Source organism: Chelonus insularis, unplaced genomic scaffold (assembly GCF_013357705.1).
Source record: "Chelonus insularis isolate UGA/USDA-ARS -01 unplaced genomic scaffold, ASM1335770v1 contig_88_pilon, whole genome shotgun sequence".
NCBI classification, from domain to species: domain Eukaryota; kingdom Metazoa; phylum Arthropoda; class Insecta; order Hymenoptera; family Braconidae; genus Chelonus; species Chelonus insularis.
The window spans coordinates 2,933,099-2,955,974 of NW_023276776.1; the positions used below are offsets into that span (position 1 = coordinate 2,933,099).

General features: G+C 28.5%; 2 protein-coding genes across 5 annotated transcripts; both read right to left on the reverse strand.

Annotated features, from left to right (window-relative positions):
• Positions 1–1,973: 1,973 nt before the first annotated feature.
• Positions 1,974–18,742, reverse strand: plx (PTB_TBC1D1_like and TBC domain-containing protein plx). Of its 4 annotated transcripts, XM_035090858.1 has the most exons (8): positions 18,054–18,742; positions 17,176–17,427; positions 15,259–15,468; positions 5,990–6,331; positions 5,604–5,897; positions 5,308–5,512; positions 4,563–5,214; positions 1,974–4,352 (listed from the first exon to the last, which is right to left on the reverse strand). In XM_035090858.1, the coding sequence occupies exons 2-8, from the start codon at positions 17,287–17,289 to the stop codon at positions 2,030–2,032; spliced, it is 4,140 nt and encodes a 1,379-aa protein (XP_034946749.1). In that variant the 5' UTR covers positions 17,290–17,427; positions 18,054–18,742; the 3' UTR covers positions 1,974–2,029. The 4 variants fall into 4 exon arrangements, with proteins under 4 accessions (XP_034946749.1, XP_034946751.1, XP_034946752.1 ...); XM_035090860.1 differs by lacking the exons at positions 15,259–15,468; positions 17,176–17,427; positions 18,054–18,742 and adding exons at positions 7,244–7,394; positions 8,258–8,762; XM_035090861.1 differs by lacking the exons at positions 15,259–15,468; positions 17,176–17,427; positions 18,054–18,742 and adding an exon at positions 12,618–12,868.
• A 787-nt stretch (positions 18,743–19,529) lies between these two features.
• On the reverse strand, positions 19,530–22,856 carry LOC118071854 (kinesin-like protein KIF18A). Its single transcript, XM_035091306.1, has 3 exons — positions 22,716–22,856; positions 19,966–22,604; positions 19,530–19,623 (listed from the first exon to the last, which is right to left on the reverse strand). Exons 2-3 carry the CDS (start codon positions 22,581–22,583, stop codon positions 19,584–19,586), a joined length of 2,658 nt encoding a protein of 885 aa, XP_034947197.1. The 5' UTR covers positions 22,584–22,604; positions 22,716–22,856; the 3' UTR covers positions 19,530–19,583.
• Positions 22,857–22,876: the final 20 nt, after the last annotated feature.

A 22,876-nucleotide genomic window follows, 5' to 3' on the forward strand; every position in this document is an offset into this window, starting at 1 on the left:
ACCTTTCATAGCTCAAAAAGTTTCCACTTGTATCCGGATCACAGAACAGCAAAGGAGGTCTAACATGGAAATTGCGCGCGAAAAAATTTAAAAAATTTGAATTTGCCGCCTGGCGGTGATTTTAAAAACTAAATTCAAATTTTTTAAATTTTTTCGCGCGCAATTTCCATGTTAGACCTCCTTTGCTGTTCTGTGATCCGGATACAAGTGGAAACTTTTTGAGCTATGAAAGGTTGAAATGACGGTATGACGACGGTATGGCCGCCCAACTTTACCAAATGAATTCGTAGAAAAACTAAAAAACAAGTGACTTTCCTGACTTAAAACTCATGATTTTTAATAAATAAATAAACAATAATCAATGCAATTAATTTATTATGTTATAAATAATTTTTATTTTTAAATAAACATATTTATATTGTAAAGGTTAATGGAAAACTCCGTGTATTAGAATCAGGCATGAAGTTTAAAAAAAATAATGAATGATTGTTTGCCGTTATATAATATATTTATTTTTTATATAAACATGCAATAAAATCATAAATATTTATAAATATACATAAACAAGAAAAATGAAATTACAGTCGGTTTTATTGGATATAATTCTCATTTAATACGTTAAAATTTACATATAAGTATTTATCATCATTTGTACTACTCTGTAAATCCATGATAGCTTAAAGTATAAGTACTAAATATTCTTTCTTCATTATACGAATTAAATTAGTGATAATTACGGAAAGTTTGGCAGTAATGCGCCTTTTGTAATGGTAACTGATCAATTTGTATCTTTTGCTTTTGAATCACTTGTTACGCTCTAAATTACGTACATTATATTCTTCTATTATCCACAATAGTTTAACAATATTACATATTCATTCTAATATTCTAATAATTATTCCACTTTACATTGGCACACTGCTGATTTATATTAATATTTTATATCAATATTCTACGTAACTACGAAAAATCCAATATTTTTTTCCAATAGATTTTCTGTACGGCAAGACTTTAATTAACCATTAATCGGAATTTATTTATATTTTATTTATAATATTATTTGTAATCAGCTTCTATTCAAGGATATATCCTTGATCGAATGCCAGAGATTCCATATTTCTTTATCAAAGAAATGATTTTGAAAATTTTTTTATAATTAATTTCGATTACTAGTACTTTGTGCGATGTACTTTTTAATTTTTAACTTACTGAATTGGACTCTGTTTCTACTTTATTTTCTATTAAAGGCCAGACATATTTTAAATAATAATAAAATAATCAGCTGAGATAAAATACTGTTCATAGAATAGAAAAAAAACATGCTGATAGATTTATTTCGAGTTATTTTTTCTTATGTAAAATCCGATTTCATTTCTTCTAATATTAAAAAATAATTTGGACGCATTTACTTGGACGAAAATAATGACAACTTGTCTTGAAAATATTTATAAATAAAAATTATTTATAATAATATTTTTTAACATAAACTTTTACTAACTTACTTTACTATTTATCTTCTCATTTAGGCCACAAGCCTTAATATTCATCAATGAAATAAAAAGAAAATAATATGAAATTATGATTTTTTTTATGATAAGAACAACCAAGAATGTTTCATTTTATATTGGTAAAGCTAATTGAAAGACGCCGAGGACAAGTATCATAATTGACATTGATTTTCGTTAAATCTACTTTTATATATTTCGAAGACATGATTATATGTTACATTTTATTAATTTTTATAGTTCAGTTAAATGATAAAAAAAAATTTTAACTTAAAAAAACTTAATAAACAATATCAACAATAATACAATATTTTAATTTTAATTACTCTGTAATATCTAAGATATTGAAACAAAAAATACTTTATTTATTTCTCATTATTTTCTAAATATTTTAAAGTGATGAAATAATATAAATTGTATCTATATATTAACTACTTAAAACTATTTGATAAACTTTTGGTAATCACATTTTTTTTTTTCATTTAACTGAACTATTCCTCTCAAATAGTCACCAAAATCATCTGTTATCTAGAGACAATCTCAGGATTTTGACTTTGAATCTCTTTATTCAAATTCTCACTCTGTCCACTCTGTCCAGACAATCTAATCGGTTTAATCGACTTAAGCTTAGTCGTTCCACCATACTTAAAATTAACATCACTACAGGAATCCAATGGATGAATAGTACCAGAAAGACTAGCTATCCCATCACTAGTATCTTCTAATTTAGTTGTTGGAATTTTTCTAACAGACCCCAACTCGTATGCCGACTTCGTGGGCTTTAATTTCATTTTTACATTCAACGGCAATGAAGTTGATTTTTCCAAATTCCCTGTGTCAATTTTTAAATTACTGTCACTTTGAATTACATTATCTGTTGTCGGGTTAACATCAGTTATTTGAATATCTATATTAACAGTTTTTGGATCATTTTCATCATTATTAATATTATTATTGTTATTAGTATCATTATTGTTATTAAGATTAATATTTAAAGCAGTCGGAGATCCAAAACTATCGCTTCTTAATGCAGCAATCTGAGCTCTTTGCTGTCGAATATGATTATGAGAATTAGCAAAGAATGAAGACATTTTCTCTAACTTAGTTCCAAGATTAGGTTGACTTAGAGCCGATTTTAACGGATATGGAGGTTCAATACTGCTTTTTAATAAATTCTTTGAATCTCTTCCTGTAGAATTGCTTTTTGTGGGTTCATATCGTTTATTATTATCTTCAATAACTTTAAGTGGAAAAGATCGCGCACTGCTATTTCTCCTCTTTTCAGCAACACTCAATTGAGCTACGATTCTTCTAACATCACCAGGAATTTCAATATCAGACCTGGTTTCTGCTAACTGTTGAATAAACGCACCAAGAGTTGCAATTGAGACTTCTAAGCTACGATTTTGAGACTCTAATTTATGTACGGATGTTTGATGCATTGACCTTGTAGATTCTAGTCGTTGAAGATTATTTACAGCAGCCTCTAATTGTGAACTCAAATGTGCATTTTGTTGAGTCAATTGCTTATTTAACATTTCCAACTTTTCCATATTTTCAATTTGAGGTTTTACTGATAACATTTCTTCTTGAAGAACTTGGTATTCAACCCTATATTCATTCAACTGCCGTGCAATTTCTGTGTCTGGAAGAAAAACGTGTTTCATCACTCGTTCTAGCATAGATTTATCAACAGCCGGCACTTTAACCTTCAAGTAGTCCATTATCTCTTCAAAACTGTCACATAGAAGTAATTGCTCTTGATGTTCTTCAAGTAAAGCCAACGCTACCCGGAAGATAACTTCGGAACTTTCCAAGAAGAGAAGGTCAAAAACTCTTGTAACAAACCCTAGAGGAAATTGACTGGCGAAGAGAGTTAATAGCCAAGGGGCTGCGTATAGTGTTGGAGATACTTCATGTTTATCAAAATGATTGTATATTGATGGTAATCGATCATGAAGTAATCGAGAAAGTTGATAAAGATGAAGTTGAAGAGCTGCCATATCTGGTAGATACAGTTTTCTAAGACCTCTTCTGAACATGAGATGGCGAAGAAGAAAGAAGGCTTGATCTTCAGACATATGAAGAAGTAAAACTCCCGCAACGAAACTTAGCCCTTGGCAGTAACCTACTTCATGGTCCAGAAGAGAGTAGGCTTTGAGAAGATTAAATAAAGCTAATTGACCTGGGCCCAGAGCAGAACTAAAGTAAGGATGATTAGGAAATGTTCTTCCTAAATCTATTAAAATTGCATGTTGTTGAGAAGTCAATTGCTTTAGTAGGAGATCGTAAGGAGTATTATAATTAGGAAATTCATGTGTATCGATTGGTGGTTGCTTCAAACAAAATTGTTCAGCTAAAAATTGCCAGACTTCGCCTCTTTTTCCTCTTGGAACTCCTTGTTTTATTGCTTGTAAAAGCATTTTGCTGTCACATTTAGTCGATATTCTCGACTGCTTGCTCACTAATAGGTCCCAGACATCAACGAGTTCTCGAGCACAACTGCTTAACTCGTCATACTCAAGCTTTATTCTCTTCATCGTTGCTTCTTCTTGACTAACTCGTAGCCTTGTGTTTTCTTTTTCCATTCGAATAAGCAAGACTTGTTGGTTTATTGCTTTCTTCCATAATTCCCGCAATTCTTCCTTTGATCTCTTGGGCATTGATCCTTGATTAGAATTGATGCTACTTCCTGTTTTATCACCATCTCTAACGTCTTGGTCTTTTCCTGGGGTTACTACTCTGTTCAAAATGGCTTGACGCCAAGAAGAATTATTCGATTGGATTCGGTTGCTTTCCTCCGATTCTGTAGGCGACATTTTTGGCGAGTTGCCCACTTTTAAGAATCTGTTAAAAAAAGGTAAAGATAGTAAAAAATAACTAAAACATTTACCAAAGAAAGTTTTAAAATTACTCTTTAAGTAAATTTAAGTTATTTATAAATTAAATATTTAATCATTAAAATACTATCAATTACAATTTAATTAAAGTATTGTTCATATTTTGTTAATAAATCTGAGATAATTTTTTTTCTAGTCATTTGCATTAATTACTTACATGTCCATCATCGGGCTCTTTGGACCAGTATTAACAATTAACTGCTGCTCTGGAGATACACGTAATGATTTTGGCCTATTGGACTCAGAATTAATATCTCCAACGGAGGGATTTGAATTAACTGGACTTTGACGATCACTTTTAGGCACAGAAGCTTCTCTTACAAGATGAGATCCAAGTCCGAAATCATCTTTAGATCCTTTTCGTTTCATTAAATGGTCAAAACTGTTTGTCAAAGATCTTTTTGCCTTCATAAATATTGTGCTACCAACTCCTACACTCAAGTACTGATTTAAAAATTCACTTCTATTCTCTGCAGTATCATGAACGTGTCTTGTCTGCTTAGATTCACAGTGAGCTCGTAGTAATAACATTAAAAATTTATTTTGTTCTCGTAGACTGAACTCACGACCCGAACCGCCTGCGGCTTCAGCTCCTTTATATTTGGTTACGACTATTTCTTGCTCATCTTCCGGTAACATTTCCATCCGGGAAAATATTATACTTTGAACTTTTCTATCATTTTGTCCTTCAATTTCTTGGCAAAGTTTGTTATACCACACCATAGGGCAATGTTCACAGGAAAATACTGGATGTCTTTCTTTCTTTGGATTGTTCCCATGACATGTTGCTATAAACGCCTGCGTTATAGCTACAATTAGAGTAGAAAAAAATTAATATTAAACACCATGAATAGATAATACAATATAATAAATTTCATGAAAAACTAATAAAATAAAAATACCTCCTACTAAATCATCTGCCACTGAAGCTGACTGGCATTTAAAAATATATCCAGCAAAACCTTCAGCAGCAACTTCTCTGCATATAAATCCAAAATGTTCCGGATTTTTTAATCCTTGAACACAACTAGCAATATCTTTTAACTGTTTATGGAATAAAACTTGTTTTTTATCAGGACTAATAAGTCTTAGATCATAGCGTCCAACCTGAAATTAGTGACAATCATTGACTTTTACTTTTTAAAAGTTGTTAGATGATAAACTTTCATTTTTCCATATTTAACACTACTTCAGTTACCTGAAATAGCATAGTACGATTATGATCTTCATTTCCTTTTGTCGATGGCTCTCTCCTCGGGCCTAAAACACTGCCTGTGGAAGCCGCTCTACTTCTCATCATTTCTGGTACTGGTATTGTAGAATTATTGCCTTTTTTTGAAGTTTCTTGTGAGTCTTTTTCTTTACTCGGTACTGGAAGCGACTCTACTGATCCAGTTAAAACTGACGCTATTCCTAGCGGTGATGATGGAGATATTACACTCGATCCCGATGAAACATTATCTGTACTTCCTAAATCACTCGTTACTGAATCCTAAAAATTATTAAAAATTGTTTATCATAATTTATTTCTAAAGACTATTTTCATTTATCATTTTTTTTCTTTAGCAAAGTAAAGTAACGTACCCCACTATCCCTTCTATTGTCTGTAGGAGTTCCAATGTTAGCTTGACGGTTTTTTAATTTTTGACAGTCAGCAAGTAAATTGCTGGCAGTGGACTTGGATTTTTCCAAGCCATGAGCCTTGAGTTTAACCATAGCATCGTCAATAAATGACTCCGGTACTTTTTGATGAGCTAATTGAATTTTTGCGATATACAGCACTTCAAAAAAGTGCGAAGAACTTGGAGAGATATCAGCACCTATGCTCAAGGCTGCTGTACTGCTATTAGACCGTTGAAGATCACGATCTCGATTAATTTTTGCTAATGATGACTGTTCCTTCATGGCGTTAAAAAGTTCTTGAACCTAAAACCAAAAATTTCACAATTATAAAATAACTTTCAAACGACAAAAATATATTTAATTGGTATTTCTGCACTTAAAAGTAAAGTTTAATTTTAGCATCGTTGATTTTTCATTATAATTAATGATGATCTACAAATCAACTTCTTTCGTTATTGATAAACAAAATTAGTTTCGCAACTAAAAACACTTCAGTTCATTGAAGGACAAACCTAAAATAAATTCAAAGAAACATTCTAACTCTCGTGGTAGATGAAATACATTGGAAGAACTTCATCTTCAATGTTTTATTGAGAAAATTTTACCTAGAGAGCTAGTGATAAATAACAGTCTGTTTCTCTGACCTATTGATTGAGTCCCTTTCGCCAAGCCTTTAATTAGAACACGTATTTTATCAAGTGGCCAATAAACTCTATAGAATCCATAGCTTTTAGTTTACAAGAGAAAATAAGACAAGTTTGTGGCGATTGTTGATGACACAGAAAAAATCATTGAACCAACTGGCTTCTTTTATCCAATTATATACAAGCTCTTTATTACTATCAAGCATGTTGACGAGGAAACTTGCATATGGCCAACATTTAATAATCTACCTATCATTTCTTCCCTCCTACAATATCACCAGCTGCCATTAACGACTTCTGTTTGCTGGGATTCTATGTAGATATCAAATTTAAATAGAACAAAAAATAGATAATAGAGAGTTTTCATCATCAGAATTGATTTAACTTAATTAATAATTTTTTCTTTACTTCTAAGAATTATTCAATTATATTTCATTCAAATAACTTTGTTATAAATTGATATGACATATCATTAGAAGTAAAGATACATGAAAACCAGATTAAGTTAATCTAAGTCATCTATTAAATTTATAAACAGATATAAAACTTCAAAGATTTGATTTATAGTTACCTCCATTTATGCCTACTCATAGCAAAATTCATTATCCTATAATTTGTGTTGTGACATCGATTCAATTTCATTGCTTCACATGACATATTGAGGATTACTAATCAATAGATGAACATCCCTAACAGATTCATCATACCATTTCATGTAATATCTAAATAATATCAATTGAACAATTAATAGTTAATATTAGTCCAAGAATTGTCATTCTTGTATTACTGCGTGTTTAATTGTCTTGAGATTTATCCTTGAAATAACAATGGTTGCAAACAAATAAGTGACTTATAACTTTTTTATTGTTTTATTTTCTCTTCATTTGATTAATTCATTCTTTTTATTGTAACATTTTTGCAATACTCAAGAATGATATTTATACATACAATGACGATTAAAATTAAATGGAAACTGCTACAACAACCAAGACTATACACTAAGGTATGTAGTCTTTAAATTCCTCGTCGTTAAAAACGGTCGATACGAATTTAGAAACGCACAATCTCTCTCTTGCTCTTGGCTTTAGCTTCATAGCATAAGGAACTTTCGAGTTTACTATGAAGAATATTTTACATTACTTTAAATAAACGATCATATTTAAAATTTTATTCTTTTTTTATTTAAGAAAATTTATAAATACTGACTTTAGATTATTAAAATACTGCTCAAGTGTTCAACATGTTGTTAGCATATTCATTTGAGATAAAAAAAGGAAAATAGTAATTATACAATAAATTTGCACATAGTGATTTATCATATGTACTCGAAAAAAAATTAAAAAATTTCCCAACTGAAGATGAATAATGGAATATTTCAAAGTTTATTTCATATTCTTTGTCCCTAATAATCTGTAGGTTTAAAAAAATAATTTCATAAATGATCAATTATGCAAAAAAAGACATATGTAACAATGTTTCAATTATCTATCTTAAAAAAAAACTGTAATTTTCTATAGGTAGTAATAAATGTTATTATTGTTGACGGAAGAAACTTTAAGTCATGAGTTCAAGATCATCAACTTACCGATGGTCTTTTTCTGAGAGTACTAGCATCACTATGTGATGAGATTGTGACATAAGGACTAGATGAAGACATTGGCACCGTAATCATCGTTTATTAAAAAATATCTTTTTTGAAAAATTTTCAATTTTTATCAATATCTATCATATTATTTACAAATAAACTTTTAAGATATGTCATTCACTTTGATATAAAACTTTGGCGCTTTTTTGCACCCACATTTTTATAAAAACATTTTCCGAAACTAAACAATTAAAATCACTCGAAAAATATTAAAAATTGGCACATTTATATTGTCAATTACACTAAAGTATATTGGATTGAAGAAAAAAATTTTTTATAAAAAATTTAATTAATTAAAAAAAATATATTTTTATTAATCCTATTGTTTGATGGTTTTCTCAAGAGTATGAAAGTAATGTCCCTTGTTGAAGGGAGCACGTATAGACACAGACTGGCGTGTCAGAATACCGCGACTGTCTCTGAGAGTTGCCTTGCGTGTTCTACGTGTTCTCACATATGAAAACGTCACATGGATAAAAGACACGCAGAGGTAAAAGAAGAGAGACAAGAAAAAATTAACCGAAAGTCACTACTCTGAAATTATCTAAGAATTCATTTTTCATATATTTGTTATAATTTTTTTTTTAAATTCAATTTTGATAATTAAATGATTATGTAAATTATAGTCTACTTTAGAACTCTCGAATGGCAACTTGGACGTTCTATTTTTTGGAAAAAATTTTAGAAATTTTATTTTAAATGACTAAATGGAAAATGAATATATTTCGAGTGTGATTTAAAGATTAAAAATCCATTAGAAATTATAAATCTAAGTAATTTTAAAATAATTTCCAAAAATTAAAATATTTTTAAATTAAATTATTCTATAAATATTTATTTAACTGAAGAAAATGTTATTTGTAAATAATTATACTGTTAATAATTTCAATTTAGTATTAATATGTTTCCTGTACAGGTAGATGATCACAATTTCATCAACTTTACATAACGTCATTATCATATACATATCATAAATACAAAAGGCAAAATTTAATTGACAGAGTTACGGTCAGTTACCTCAATAAATTTGTTTTTTTTTTTCTCATGAATCAATTACAATCAAGTAATTAAATTAATGTAATTATTTTTTTTTTCCTTTGATATCAAAATAAATGACAAATTGTTGTGAACTATTTGCATGACACTTAGTTAGATTACAATGCTTAGGTGACGTAAATGCTCATTTATCCCGAGGGAAAAAGAGAACAAGCCCTCGAGGGCTTTTACAAAATCAACAGACCATAATGAACATATTATCACTACACTTTCATACATATCTTCAGAATTTCTTTATCATGTTTATTGTATACTTAACAACGAATCAATTGATTAAAGTAAATTAGTCCTCATTTATTTGTACAAATTTGTTATAATGAACTTTTTGACAGCAATGCTAATCACTAAACAATCGAATGATATCCAGAATTATCTAGAATTTTGAAAAAAAATTTCAAACTATTCTCAAAATTTATAAATATGAAAAAAAGCAAAAGTTTCTCAATTTAATTCAGACAAGCAAACTCGAGAAAATATTTTCCAAGTTTCAAATACTTTCTTCTGAGATGCAAATTTTTTCCTCATATTATCGTACAATTGTTCTGTAAAAAAAAAAATAAGCAATAGTCACATTATTACATAAGATATTTTAGTATTAAACTGTTTTTTAGAATTTTTTTTTAATCAAATGTTAGTTTTACTTTTGTTTGTCATTGAATTTATTGAATTCGTGTAAAGAATAATAATATGGAATTGAAGGTAGAACTATATCTGTTCTCATTAGATTGTTTTGATTATATTGATAATCTGTTGATTATTATGATAGTTTTATTTGATCTCTACTGATCAAACTCATCTATTATTCTGAAAGCATAATTATTCTAATTATTCATAACGCCTAGTTGCAGTTTAACATGAGGTGATAATTCTTGTCTGTTTAGATTTTCATCATGTAGAAGACATACCAGAAAATTCTTAAACAAAATAAACTTGAAAATAATTTTATCCCTAATAGTGTAACTTTGATAACTTATTTTCCAGAGTTATTTTATTTTTATTAAAAATAATTTTTTAGTTGTTTATAGTTTCCTTGCTACAATTTACTGTTTATTCATATTTGTCATAATAATAAAATTCACGTAAGAAACATTCGTTGCTGATAACGAAAAACAATTAATCAAAGACTGTGTAAATAATAATATAAAAAAGTATATAAAAAAGCTTTTTTTATTGATCTTGAAGCTTGAAAAGATGAAAGCGGTTTATCAGTACAAAAAAACTTTAGTTGAAGTTTTACAAGAAATGACAACAAGCTACAATAGACTAAGGGTAAAAAAGAGGTGTTAAGTATTTAGGTCTATTGGAAATTTATTGAAAATGTTTTCTTTGTGTTTTATCCTCAATACTTGAGTTTTTAATATTGTTTTTCCTTTTTTTAAATAATGATGATTGCACGAGTATCAATTTAATACATTCGAGAAGAGACAAAACGCATATCCAGGGCCAGAAGAGTCAAGTATACAATTGATGAAAATAAAAGAAGACTTCCTAGAAGACTATGGACTATTACGAAACATATCTATGCACCCGGTCATTGTTGGAAATTTTTTTAAATGCTTGTTCTTGCTCTCGTCAAGACAATTATTAATGTTCGTGGGTTGTTAGGCCATGAACTTGATTTTCCTGCTTATCTACGTTTTATTTTTTGAATGAAAAAAAGATCCATCGTTCAACTAAATAAATTATGTTAATAATGATCGTTTTTTTTTTTTTTTACATTCTAACAATATTAAGTTGTTTGTAAAGGAAATTTTTCCAATCTTTTAGTTATTCTCGAGATTGTAGAAATATATTTTATATTGAAAATTTATTACAACAAATCTTGTCAGTGACGCAAATGAAAAATAAGCCATCAAATCGTGCTTATCTAAATCTTATTTTCTGATATAAAGACAGGAAAATTTATGTATCGTCAAACAGCAAGAACTATTTTTATCATTTCTATTAGTGAATATACTTCTAGTAATTAAAAAAATATTTATATTAATTAATATTAATTATCTATAAAATTATTTCAATTGTTGTTATTATCATATAATGGAATTTTATATTTATTTTATGTTTTTAATCAAATGAAAATACTCCTAGATATTATAAATGTTTTAAATTTTGTTAAATAAATTTCTTGAAAGCAGTACTTAGTTACAAGATGCAATATACTGTCACATCATATCTTTGTCATTCAGATCCAAAATAAACCACCAACGCTGCGTGCACAAGTATACGGACCATCGTATTTACGTAATAATAGCCACAGGGAACAATTCCTGATAAGTATATGTGCATGTACTGAGGGAAACATTAAGTGTTATATAAGAAGAAAAGCCATTACGACCTTCTAAATACAAATAAAGTTAAAATGAAGACAAGAGAGTTGAAATAAGAAGAAAAAAAGATTCTTGACCATAGACAACTTGCTAAGTCTAAAATTACTAAAGCATTGAATTTTATCTTTTCACCTGTCGACCCAGTTACTTATACGATTTAGGTATGCTTCCTTGCAACTTGATAAGAAAAATACATGGAAATGATGATGATTACAAGGATTGGATTAAAGTCAAAGTGAAATCGGAACAATTTCTTAGACGTGATATGAGACTGAGATTCATCAACCCACTTCTTTGCATGTAACACATTGAAATAACTCATTAGTCTTTGCATAAAATGCTAACGTGGCTCTAACATTCTTGTTCAACACGTTTGCTTAATAAAAAATAGCCAAGAAATACACTTAAAAGTAGAACGCTGAGAATGCAACAAATCTTCACATTTACAAATATAAAAATTGTTGACTGATAGATTTTGGTCAATAATAAATAAACAATAATTATAAATAAAGATTTTCAGTAATGAATATTACAAATTTATTTCAGAAGATGAAGTCAACAATTGGATCACAACAAAATTTTTCCTTCAAATAACAAGTACATTAACAAAACTATCACGATGTAAATATTTTTGTCTCTTTAAAAATATTATTATTTTTTGTTGACTTATAAAAAAAAAGTAGTAAACATTAACCCGATTTTGAATGTCCGAGGACACTACACAAATTTATAAACTTGAAGGACTTGGTAAAAAAAAATCCTCAACTACTTATGAAGTAGAATTGAGTTCTCAGACAGTGAACTAGACGACCTTTTCCCTCCTCATAATATGTTGCAGTAAAGATTGTTATCCTCGATTAAAAACTCGGTAGAATCACGAAGAACTTATGCAAAATACAACACATATATATACTCACAGTATTACGATGGGAATAATAATTCGTGTGAGTACGTTCAACTATGTTGTATTATTCTTTTTATCATTCCCAAGTATTTAAATGTTTCTTCTACTAAGAAAATGTTCTTCTCTCAACTCTTACACCTGTTTAAGTACAAAACACTCACAGATACAAACTTTAATAAAATAACAATAAAAAAAAAAACTTTACACTTTTTAATTACTCAATATTTTAAAATTTAAACTTTTGAACTTGTCACGTTGTTTAAAAACTTTATAAGGAGATTTATTTCTCATTAACTTATTGGTGATACTTGTGTCCATTTGTGTGATTGTTAAGTAAATGATTTTAGTAATCAATGTCGTTTGATCATTTGACGAAGACGTTGAGGACGAATTTAATAATAGTCACAACGTTTTAACCAGTTAACGGTGCATGCTTCATTCGTGGATGTACAAACAAGAATCAACGATTGGCTACTGGGCAAAAGAAATCAGTTGGATGATTGGTTACCACTTGAGAGATGTGACACTCAAGTCAAAAGAGCCAACATACAACCAAGAGAAAAGCCAATATTACCTATAGCTCATTTTCTGCAGCTTGACACTGCAAACATCATATTGTACGTGTCCAACACGTGGATATACAATTTATAAATGACTCGAATAAAGCTTAATGTATGCAAGGTTTATCGATGCAGGTTGTTGAGTTCAATACTCTTATCGGTTTCATAAAACTAGATGTTTGACTTCGTTTACATTTCTAATAAGAATTTTTTTTCTATCAACCAAACTTGTTATGCAATAAAATTCATTTTATAATTACTAATATCATAGAAAGAATGTATATTCAATCAATGCGACAATTATAATTAAGTAATAAGCACTTTATATATAGCAAATATTGATATTATCAAACTGATTGTTGCAATGACTTTTAAAATGTTTTACGCTCTAACTACCAGGTTATAACAGAATCAATAATTCAATCTCATATGAAAACATAACTGTTTATTCTACACTCACAAAATACCAATGAATAATATTTTATTCACTATAATATTTTTTTTAATTGTTTTTAATTACTTCTCTTATTATTTCTAAGTAGCACTTTGATGAGACAAATGAACTACTAAATAATTGTTGAACATAAAATTAATAAATTCCAATAAATAATTTGAAAATTTTGTAATCCTTCCGCTCGATAAGCGTGATAATTTGTCTTACGCATTGTTGATTATATTTGATTTATGACTGACAATACAACATATAATTCTCTATAACATAAAATTTTCAAGTATTCGAGGGAATATTATTTTATGATTTCACAATTGAGCTCTTCCTGTTCACTGTATGTAATAAAAGAATATTCATATCACAAATAATCAAATAGTATAATTAATCATTAAAATGGCATTTCACGTTTTTGAGATTATTAACTGATTTAGAGGGAAAAAAAAAAATTTCTCATGTGATTTATAAAATTAAGTTAGATTTACTTTAACGAACTTGAAACATTTTCATAAATTTATAATTCAATTTATTTCATTAGAAAATATTAATTCACAAGAACTTACTGAAGTTGTGACTTTAAAGAAGAATAATTTAAGTTAAATAAAGATTTTCTAAAAATTATACTTGTCAAAATATTCCTGAGAAAAGTGAATGATATGAAAATTTTAATTTTCTAGTCTGCGTGGCTGGCCACGCTGAAGTTGGTCACCGGTTCACGTGTGAGGAGTGTGCAAGACACGTGTATCTATTTCGAGGTGATCTCAACCAATTGGGACGACTATAAGTAACTATGGATAGGTCAAAGAGCTAAGCCAAGAAGTTGGATCATCATTTAAAGACACAGATATAAAATTTATATTTAGTACTATGTCTATCAGTATCAATCAACAAACTCTGCGAAATGACACTGAAAACATATCAATAAATACGAATTTTATTTTAATATTTTTGCGTTACAATAACATTTCATTTCCTAGTTCTCTTAATAAGCAACCTTCATAAATAATTCAAAAAACAATTTTACATTACGTAGTTTATTTGTCAACTTTTGCAACAACCTGCTAACTATTATTTGTAAACTCTGCACGATTAAAAGTAGAAAGAAAACGTTTTCGATGACGTAATTCATGTCATAAAGTGAAATTGTTGGTGAAAAAAATTTTCTTTGTTAAATTGAATAAAAAGATGTTTTATAACACATTAGATAAAGATATTAATGAATCTACTCATTTTCGAGAATTTTCATTATGGAATAATTAACTAACGAGCTCAACTACTTGGATAATCATTTTTTAAATTAACAATCAAATGAGCCCTTGCCAAAAGGAATATCTAAGCTGCCAGTTGCCAAACTGTCTAGCACGATTCGTCGTAGATCTATTTCTAAATGATAAAACGTCACGTTCGAGTCATCTCATTCACCGGAATATAAAACGTTTTGAAAAGATTATATAAACGCGTGTAACATTCAACAAGAATAAAGTGATTCTATTAAAATGGCAAACGTCAACAAGAGGAGCCATCAATGGTGATAAATCGAAGGACATTTCAAGAATAAATTTGAGAATAAACAATTTTGTCATACTTAAAAATAAATCTAATTTTCTGCACTTCTTCTTTAAAGAAAAAATAAATTTTCTACTTACGACTTCTGCATTTTCAACTTTGAATAAATGATAATAATAAAGTCCATCATCTCCTTTGATAAGATATAAGAAATTTCCACCCTTGGAATCCGAAGTATTCGCTGAAAGTGGCTGAGGCTTGGACGGTCCGGTAAGTGAATGTCTAAATAATGGCTGCTCCTTATCATTTAAATATGCAGAAATATATCCAGAAGCCACTAGTAAATTTACCTGGAAAAATTGTTTTTTAAAATTAATATAAAATTGATGAGTTACTAATTAATCGTTTTATTAAATAAAATTGAATAATAAATAGAATAGAATATTTTAAAAACTATAATTCAGTATTTCATAAGATCGCGTAAAAAATAAATTATTTTTATTGTTTGAAATGCTACATAAATCAATTTTTTTTTCATCATCTTTCTCAAACATATTCTTTAAAAAATTTCAATCATTTATATTTGTTATCAGCCTTCTTACTTACGTCTGCGGGTTTCAATAATGACGTTAACGTCTAATGTTTATCGACAGCTATAAAAACCTTTACGTAATTTTTCTCTTTCAGATTACCCTGTTCTTGTACTAGACTGATTGTAGCAAAAATTATACTTCATGTTAAAACGATAAAAAAAAAATCATAAATAGAATAGTTCGAAGGACATAATCTTAAACTTCAAGATAAAGAATACGATTGTATGGTTACTTTTCACAGTTTTACATAGTTAATTGAAAAGAGAAATAATACTTGAAAGAGCTGCAAATATATTTAGATAATAAATTATCAATTGTAGTTATTGAATATTTAATTTGACAGAACATAAAAAGTGAGAGTTCTTGAACATATGCTCGCACAGTAGATAAGATGGAAGTTGATTATAATTTATGAATCGTTGTTGTTTTTACTGAATAACATTACAAAAATAAATTTTTTTATAAAATACCATAAGTTAGATAATAACAATTTTTTCACACGTCTCTTTACTATTAAATTAACTTTTCTTTACAATAATATGAAGTACAAGCTGATAATAATGAGGAAAAATTACGATTCAAGTCTGTTCATAATTAATTTTAATTCCATTATAGTTACTGAATTATTTGCAAGTGTTTATTACTTGATGAAAATTTATGATGATAATTATTAATGAAATTTACTAATGTGAGAACTGAAAGTAAACAAAGAAGGTTTATAAAAATACATAAATATATTTGGAATGTGAAAAAGTAATATAAGAAAAACAAAGTAAGAGAAAGATAAAAAATATCCACTTGTTCATGCTCTTGTTACATACTTATTCCCAGTGCATGCTATAAGATTCTATGTGCTATCTGAGGAAAGTAACTCACGCGAGGAAACCAGGTATAGAATTTAATGCCACAATTTGCAGCCTCATTCGCTCCCAGCATGAATGACCTCGAGTTAAAGGGCGGTTTTATAATGAGATGATGATTATGGGACATTTTTTATTTGTATATAAGGAATGTAAAAAAATTTGTTATTATTTTCTGAGTTGCCATAATAATCACAAAGAAAGCGAAAATTTTTTGTTCATGAATGTTTGTTAAAAGGAAAATTATTCTATCATCATGACCGTGCATTTTATTTAATACATTATAGTCCATAATAATTTTTTAACGATTACTTTTCATATTTTTTTAAATTACATAAATGAAATTCAAAAAAAAACAAACGATATTAATTTTGGAGTAAAAATGACTACTCAGTAGATTAAAATTAATTTGAAAAGAAAAAAAATTTAATAGAAAACTAATAAAAATTTACTGCATTGAGAAATAATTTCTTAGAGGTTTTTAAGAATATTTATTTGTTTACGTGAAAATATTTGCGGGTAGAAGCATTCAAAAAAGTGTTGAATATTCATAAACAAAAGTGTGATGAAAAAGTGTTATGAATATTCATATTTTTATACGTACTCGTTGATGACTGCTCCTTCTTTTGATCTCTTTCGTGATCCATGGTAGCATAGGACTGCTGAATCGACGATCAATAGCCGTAGATCCAAGATAAATTGCTGGAACGAGCTTCATGCTTATTTTCTTTATGTGTTCACGTTGTTAATTCACATGAAATTTACTTTGCCAGCCAGGATTTTTTGGCAGCTAATGTTCAAATTTTACATCTTGATAATTTTTAAAGTATCCTTGCGTGTAAATTCAATGAACGCACTAGAAATAAGAAAAAAAATTTCTAAACAACACTTTGTAAATTATAAAATACCATGAATGTGTGGATATACAATAGTCTCTAATGAAAATGTATATAAAAGTCATATGATCACTTATTAAACGATTTAACCATTCACTGATAGAAAACACGAGCCAATGCGGATATGATAGAGATAAATAAATATAATTGAAACCACAATATCAATTGTTAAAGTGGAATTTCAAAATTACAATACATTTCATCAAGTTATTGATTACGATTTTTGATGTACGTTAAAGCAAGTTTTTGTTTCAAAACTGTTTTAAAAATAAATAAAGAAGGATATTCTCATATTGCATAATTATTTTTTTTGTGTTTTTTGTAGAAGTAAATATTAAACATGATTTTACTCAACAATTTATATCCTCATCTGTAAAAATTATTTCTCTGTAAATGATTACTTCATGTTACTTGAACGAATAATTTTTTTTTTATATTTAATTGTCTGATAATAGAAAATCTTAAGTTAGTTAGAACAAAGAAAAATGATAAGATATAATAAAATGTGAGATATGTAGTCACAATAACCTTCTTAGTGATAATTAAGTAATCAAATTAACGTGAAACGTTGTAATAAATGACTTACCGATTAAACTTTTAGGTTAGATCCGAAAAATTTATTTTATTATTATAATTTTCCAGCAATCACTTGTGTCTCTATATTTTTGTCGTTATCATTACTTTTGTTATGATTCAAGGACATTGTGACATATCATGTAATATTATATATGAATAAATGCGTAGCATACTCAAATAATTCATGAAAATCTTCAAGGAGACAATTACTCAAAATTTCCAATCAATTTAGATACGTATGCATAAATTTGGCAAAGAATATTCTGTCGCTTATCTATGCTATAAACACTGCACTCTGTTTACTCATGTATTCAGATCTAAATATTTCTCGGCTTTGTGTAATGTAGTTCTTTCAGTGTCCTCGTTGAAGTTATCTCGGTTTAACTGAACGGATGTCTTATTTCCTGGATTATTTTAAGTAAATCCGAAGACACACGAAAATATAATCATGCATTGTAATTAACGTCTCTAAGCGGTCACTACACCATTCTTGTAACGATTTTTGATAAATGTGGCCTTTGATCAGGATTATGTTTAATCGTACATTATTTAATTTTTATAATACTATTAGAATATTAATACACTATACAATATGGAGACAATTGATGTATTTTTTTTAATAATAAACTGGAATGCGGTTACGTAGAATTTGTACTAGAGAGAAAGGTACACAAACACATGTTTGATGCCGTCTCGAGATTGATCGACCTCTTTGGCCGCCATAAACGCCATCTTGTAATAAAAATGATATTCATTTATTACCATTTGTTGGTAAGGGAAAATTTTAAATACATGTGGATATTTGTTAGTTAATATTTAACATATAAAAATAATAATTTGTTATATATAAATTTTTTTTTTTATTAGTTTACATAAAAAGGTGCATAATAAATGTATTATAACACATTAAGGAGTGAAATAATTAATAATTTAACAACAAAAAATTCACAAAATTGTCACTTCTGTCAAAATTAAAATATTTAATAATATTGTATTAAAATTATTTATTGGTCTCGATTAATATATAATTTATAATTATGTTTCTTTGAAACTTAATTAATAAATTATTAAATTTTTTTGTGCGACAAATAGTATTTATTGTACACAGTATAAAAATATTATCTCTTTAGCAATAAAAGTATAGTACTTATTAAATTTTTTATGTACTCCAAATAGTTTGGTCATTTTCAGCGTCGTTTTGATATTTTGTCAGACTAATTAAGTTTAAACTGATTCGAATTGTAGTTTTCTCAATAATATTAATTTTGTAATTAACAATCCAAATTAGCTAAAAAAAATTGTCATGGCAGTTACATTTTTGAAATACTTGTTCATTGTATCAACAATTCTCTAAATCTATTTTTACAATTTTATTTAAAATATCTTTTTGTTTATTCATTTTATAATTATAGTCAACTCGATATCAAAAAAAGTTTGTTCTTACCATTAATGTTAATAATCATTTGTAAATAATTGATATAAAATATATTTAAATTGTTATGAATGTTAAAAAATATTATTAAACTTAGCCTCTAAATGTTTACCAAGGAACTCGCGATGTATTCGATGTCGAATTTACCCTGAAATACATAATCTTATTAAGTACAAAAGAAAAAACACAATACTAACAAAAGAAACTGGTCACTTCGGAATTTTCCAGATTCTATTATAATAATATATTCATTTTTCAAGCGTACAAATATAAATTTACGCCTGGTTTATCATCAAAAATATATTTTCAATGCTTCTTATTGTTATGATAGCAGCTTATTAATTAATCACATTCTCATGGTAACATTTTTAGTATATGATTATTATCAAAACTTTAAAAGAGCATTTATTAATAAATTAATATTATAAAAAGAAAATTGAAAAAAAAGATTTTTGTTATAACTTGAGATTCTTCGATACATTGAACTTACTTCGGTTTAACATTTTTTTGGTACGGATGAGATGCACTTATTCCACGTCTTTCTTTACTTCTTACAGCTTTTAATGAATCAGAAGTGTTTAATGGAGGATCTAAATTAGCTGTTGATAATTGTGGTACGGGTTTGGATCGATCAGTCTTCAATTTATTTATAATCGAAACACTTTTAGCAGTCATAGATGTAATATGTCTTTGTGTGCTTTTATTCTCTTTTCCAGCGATGCCATTAGTGTGAGTTAAGGTAGTTTTCGTTTTAGGAGAAATTCGTCGCGGCTGTTTAGCTGGAGGTTTGCTTCCGATAGCTGATTTATCATTCAAAACTCTTTTCTTTGATTTATTTTCTATTAAACTGAATGTATTATTTAGTTTAGCTACATCTATGCCTGTACTTCCATTTAATTCCATGGTGACATTGACTGTAGGTGAATCCTGATCACTAAAAGTAATTGTCGAATCGAGAACTTCTGTTTTAGAAAGATCACTGCTGGGTGAAGTATTGAAAGTTTTATCCACAATGTTGTTCCCAGAATTTGGTGAAATTGGCCCTCCATCTTCATCTAAATAGGAAGCAGAATGTATTGGCATTTCATTGTTTATTGGATCCAACAGTTGATCAATGGATAGACATGTAAGACTATAGGAATCTTGAGAATTTCCTAAATCGGCATCAGCCCATTTAATATTCCTAACTCCTTCCAAAGACTTTACTAAGTGTTTGAATTCAGCTTTCATTTTATCTGTCATTGTTCCATAGCCTCTCATCATATTGTAGTATGATTGCAAGGTGCTGCTTGTCATTTTATTAATCGTCTCCAGTGACTCTAATTCACAAAGTTGAAGACTGCAAACTTTCCTCGCATGTTCATATTGCTGTTGAGATCGTAGACAATCCAAAAGACTTTTTTGATATGCACACGTATCTATTAATTTATCTACAAAACCTTTTGTCCTTATTTCATTATTAAGAGTATTGATATTTTGCTCAACTTCTTGAAGTTCATTCCAAACTTGGACCATTTGTGTTTTAACAATGTCTCGTTGTCGTTTAAAATGAAGAAGAGATTTATTGACCCGTGATTTCCCGCTTGCATTTTGTTCTTCAATTATTAAATCAACGTTCATTGTTAGATTTTGTAAACGTTTATCAGCCGCAAGTTTATGTTGAATTCTACAGCAAAGAATTTTATCACTACTCTGTAGTACAAGAATTTTCTCATTTAATGATCGTTTTCTTTCTAGTAATTCAATCATTTTCTCCTTCAATTCTTTTATTTCTTTTTTCATTTCTTCATTTTCAGATTCTGATGATTTTTTCGGCGTTGATTTTCCTTCGATTGCAGCTAATTTTTGCTTTAATAAATTTATTTCTTTCTTTTGCTCTTCCACAAGCTTGATATACCCTGTAACATGCATTTCGCATGATATAATATTTTTTTTCATGTGAGTCTTAATTTTCTTAGCTCTATTAGCATATCGAAGAGTATTATAAGTATCTTCATAAGTCAAACTTGATGGTCCAATATTAGCAATCATAACTGTTCGACAATTACCACCCAGAGAATCTTTTAATAGACGAGTTAATTTGGAGTCTCTGTATGGAATATGTTTAATACCTTCTGCAAGCTTATTTATACAATTGCCAAGTGCGAGCAAAGATTTATTAATATTCGCACCTTCTTTAAGTCTTGCACCTTTACATCCCGTGGCCGAAGCTCTTTCAGATCCAGCTAAATCAATCATAGAAAGTTTTACCTGTTTAACTTGACCATCTAATTTATTGGTAATGTTGATGTAAACTTGAAAAACAGCATGACTACGACTACTTTCAGCATTAGCATCAGTTGGATGCTGTGTTCGATTTTTATTTCCGTATGCAAGAAGTGATAAAAGTTCATCAGAACTGTTAATTGTTTTTATTTTTAATCCAGCAACGATAACACTTGATCTACCATCTTCTCTCAATGCTAAAGGACCACTTTTATTTAATAAATCTTGAACATTTTCATTGTAAATTTCTAAATAAGTTACACCAAGATTAAAGTCTCGATGTTCACTTTGTTCTTCAATTTGAGTAAATAATTCTGCCATAGTCCGAAAGGTAATCCCTGGATCATCATCTTTTCCTAGCATCGTGTGAGTTTTACCAGCTCCTGTTGCTCCATATGCAAACACTGAACAATTATATCCTTCAAGTAAGTCTGAAATTATTTCTTTCGTTGTCCCATCAAAAATCTCTGCATTAGAGGCAGTCATATCAAATACACGATCAAACATAAATTGAAGTTCCTTGTTTTGTTTTTTCAAAAGATCTCTACCCCTTTGCTGGATGCCTCGATAAAAAAAAGGATTTTCCTCTTCTTTTGGATCAAAGATTAACATTTTTGTATCAACTGTTTTGATAACATTTCGGAAATTTTCTTGTTGTTCTTTTTCGTTTGGCGGTCTAATTCTTACTACAACTTTAATACTTGTCTGATCATCATCACTAAGCACCATTGATGTACTTCCACTTGTGCTTGGCTTAGCTGGATTTATTCCAGGTCTTTTAACAAGTCTTTTAACTTTGTTAGGTGAAAAAGCTTTTTCTAAATCTCGTTTATTTAACACCATCGTGACACTAAGATAAAAACTCTGAAAAATAAACGTCTTTTTAATGATGTTTCTTTGACAGCATAACCCAAGATACCATGAACAACACTATTTATTAATTATTGAGTAGATTATATAAAAGAGATCACTTACCAAGTTAACTAAAATATTTTATTCTATTGTTATTTGTTATTAGTCAATAAATAAGTCAAGAAAATAACGAAATCTTCTACGAAAATCCAAACTGTTAACACAATAGACAATCAAGAGCATCGCTGACCGTTAGCGTCATGCACAAACTTGAAAATTCGAAT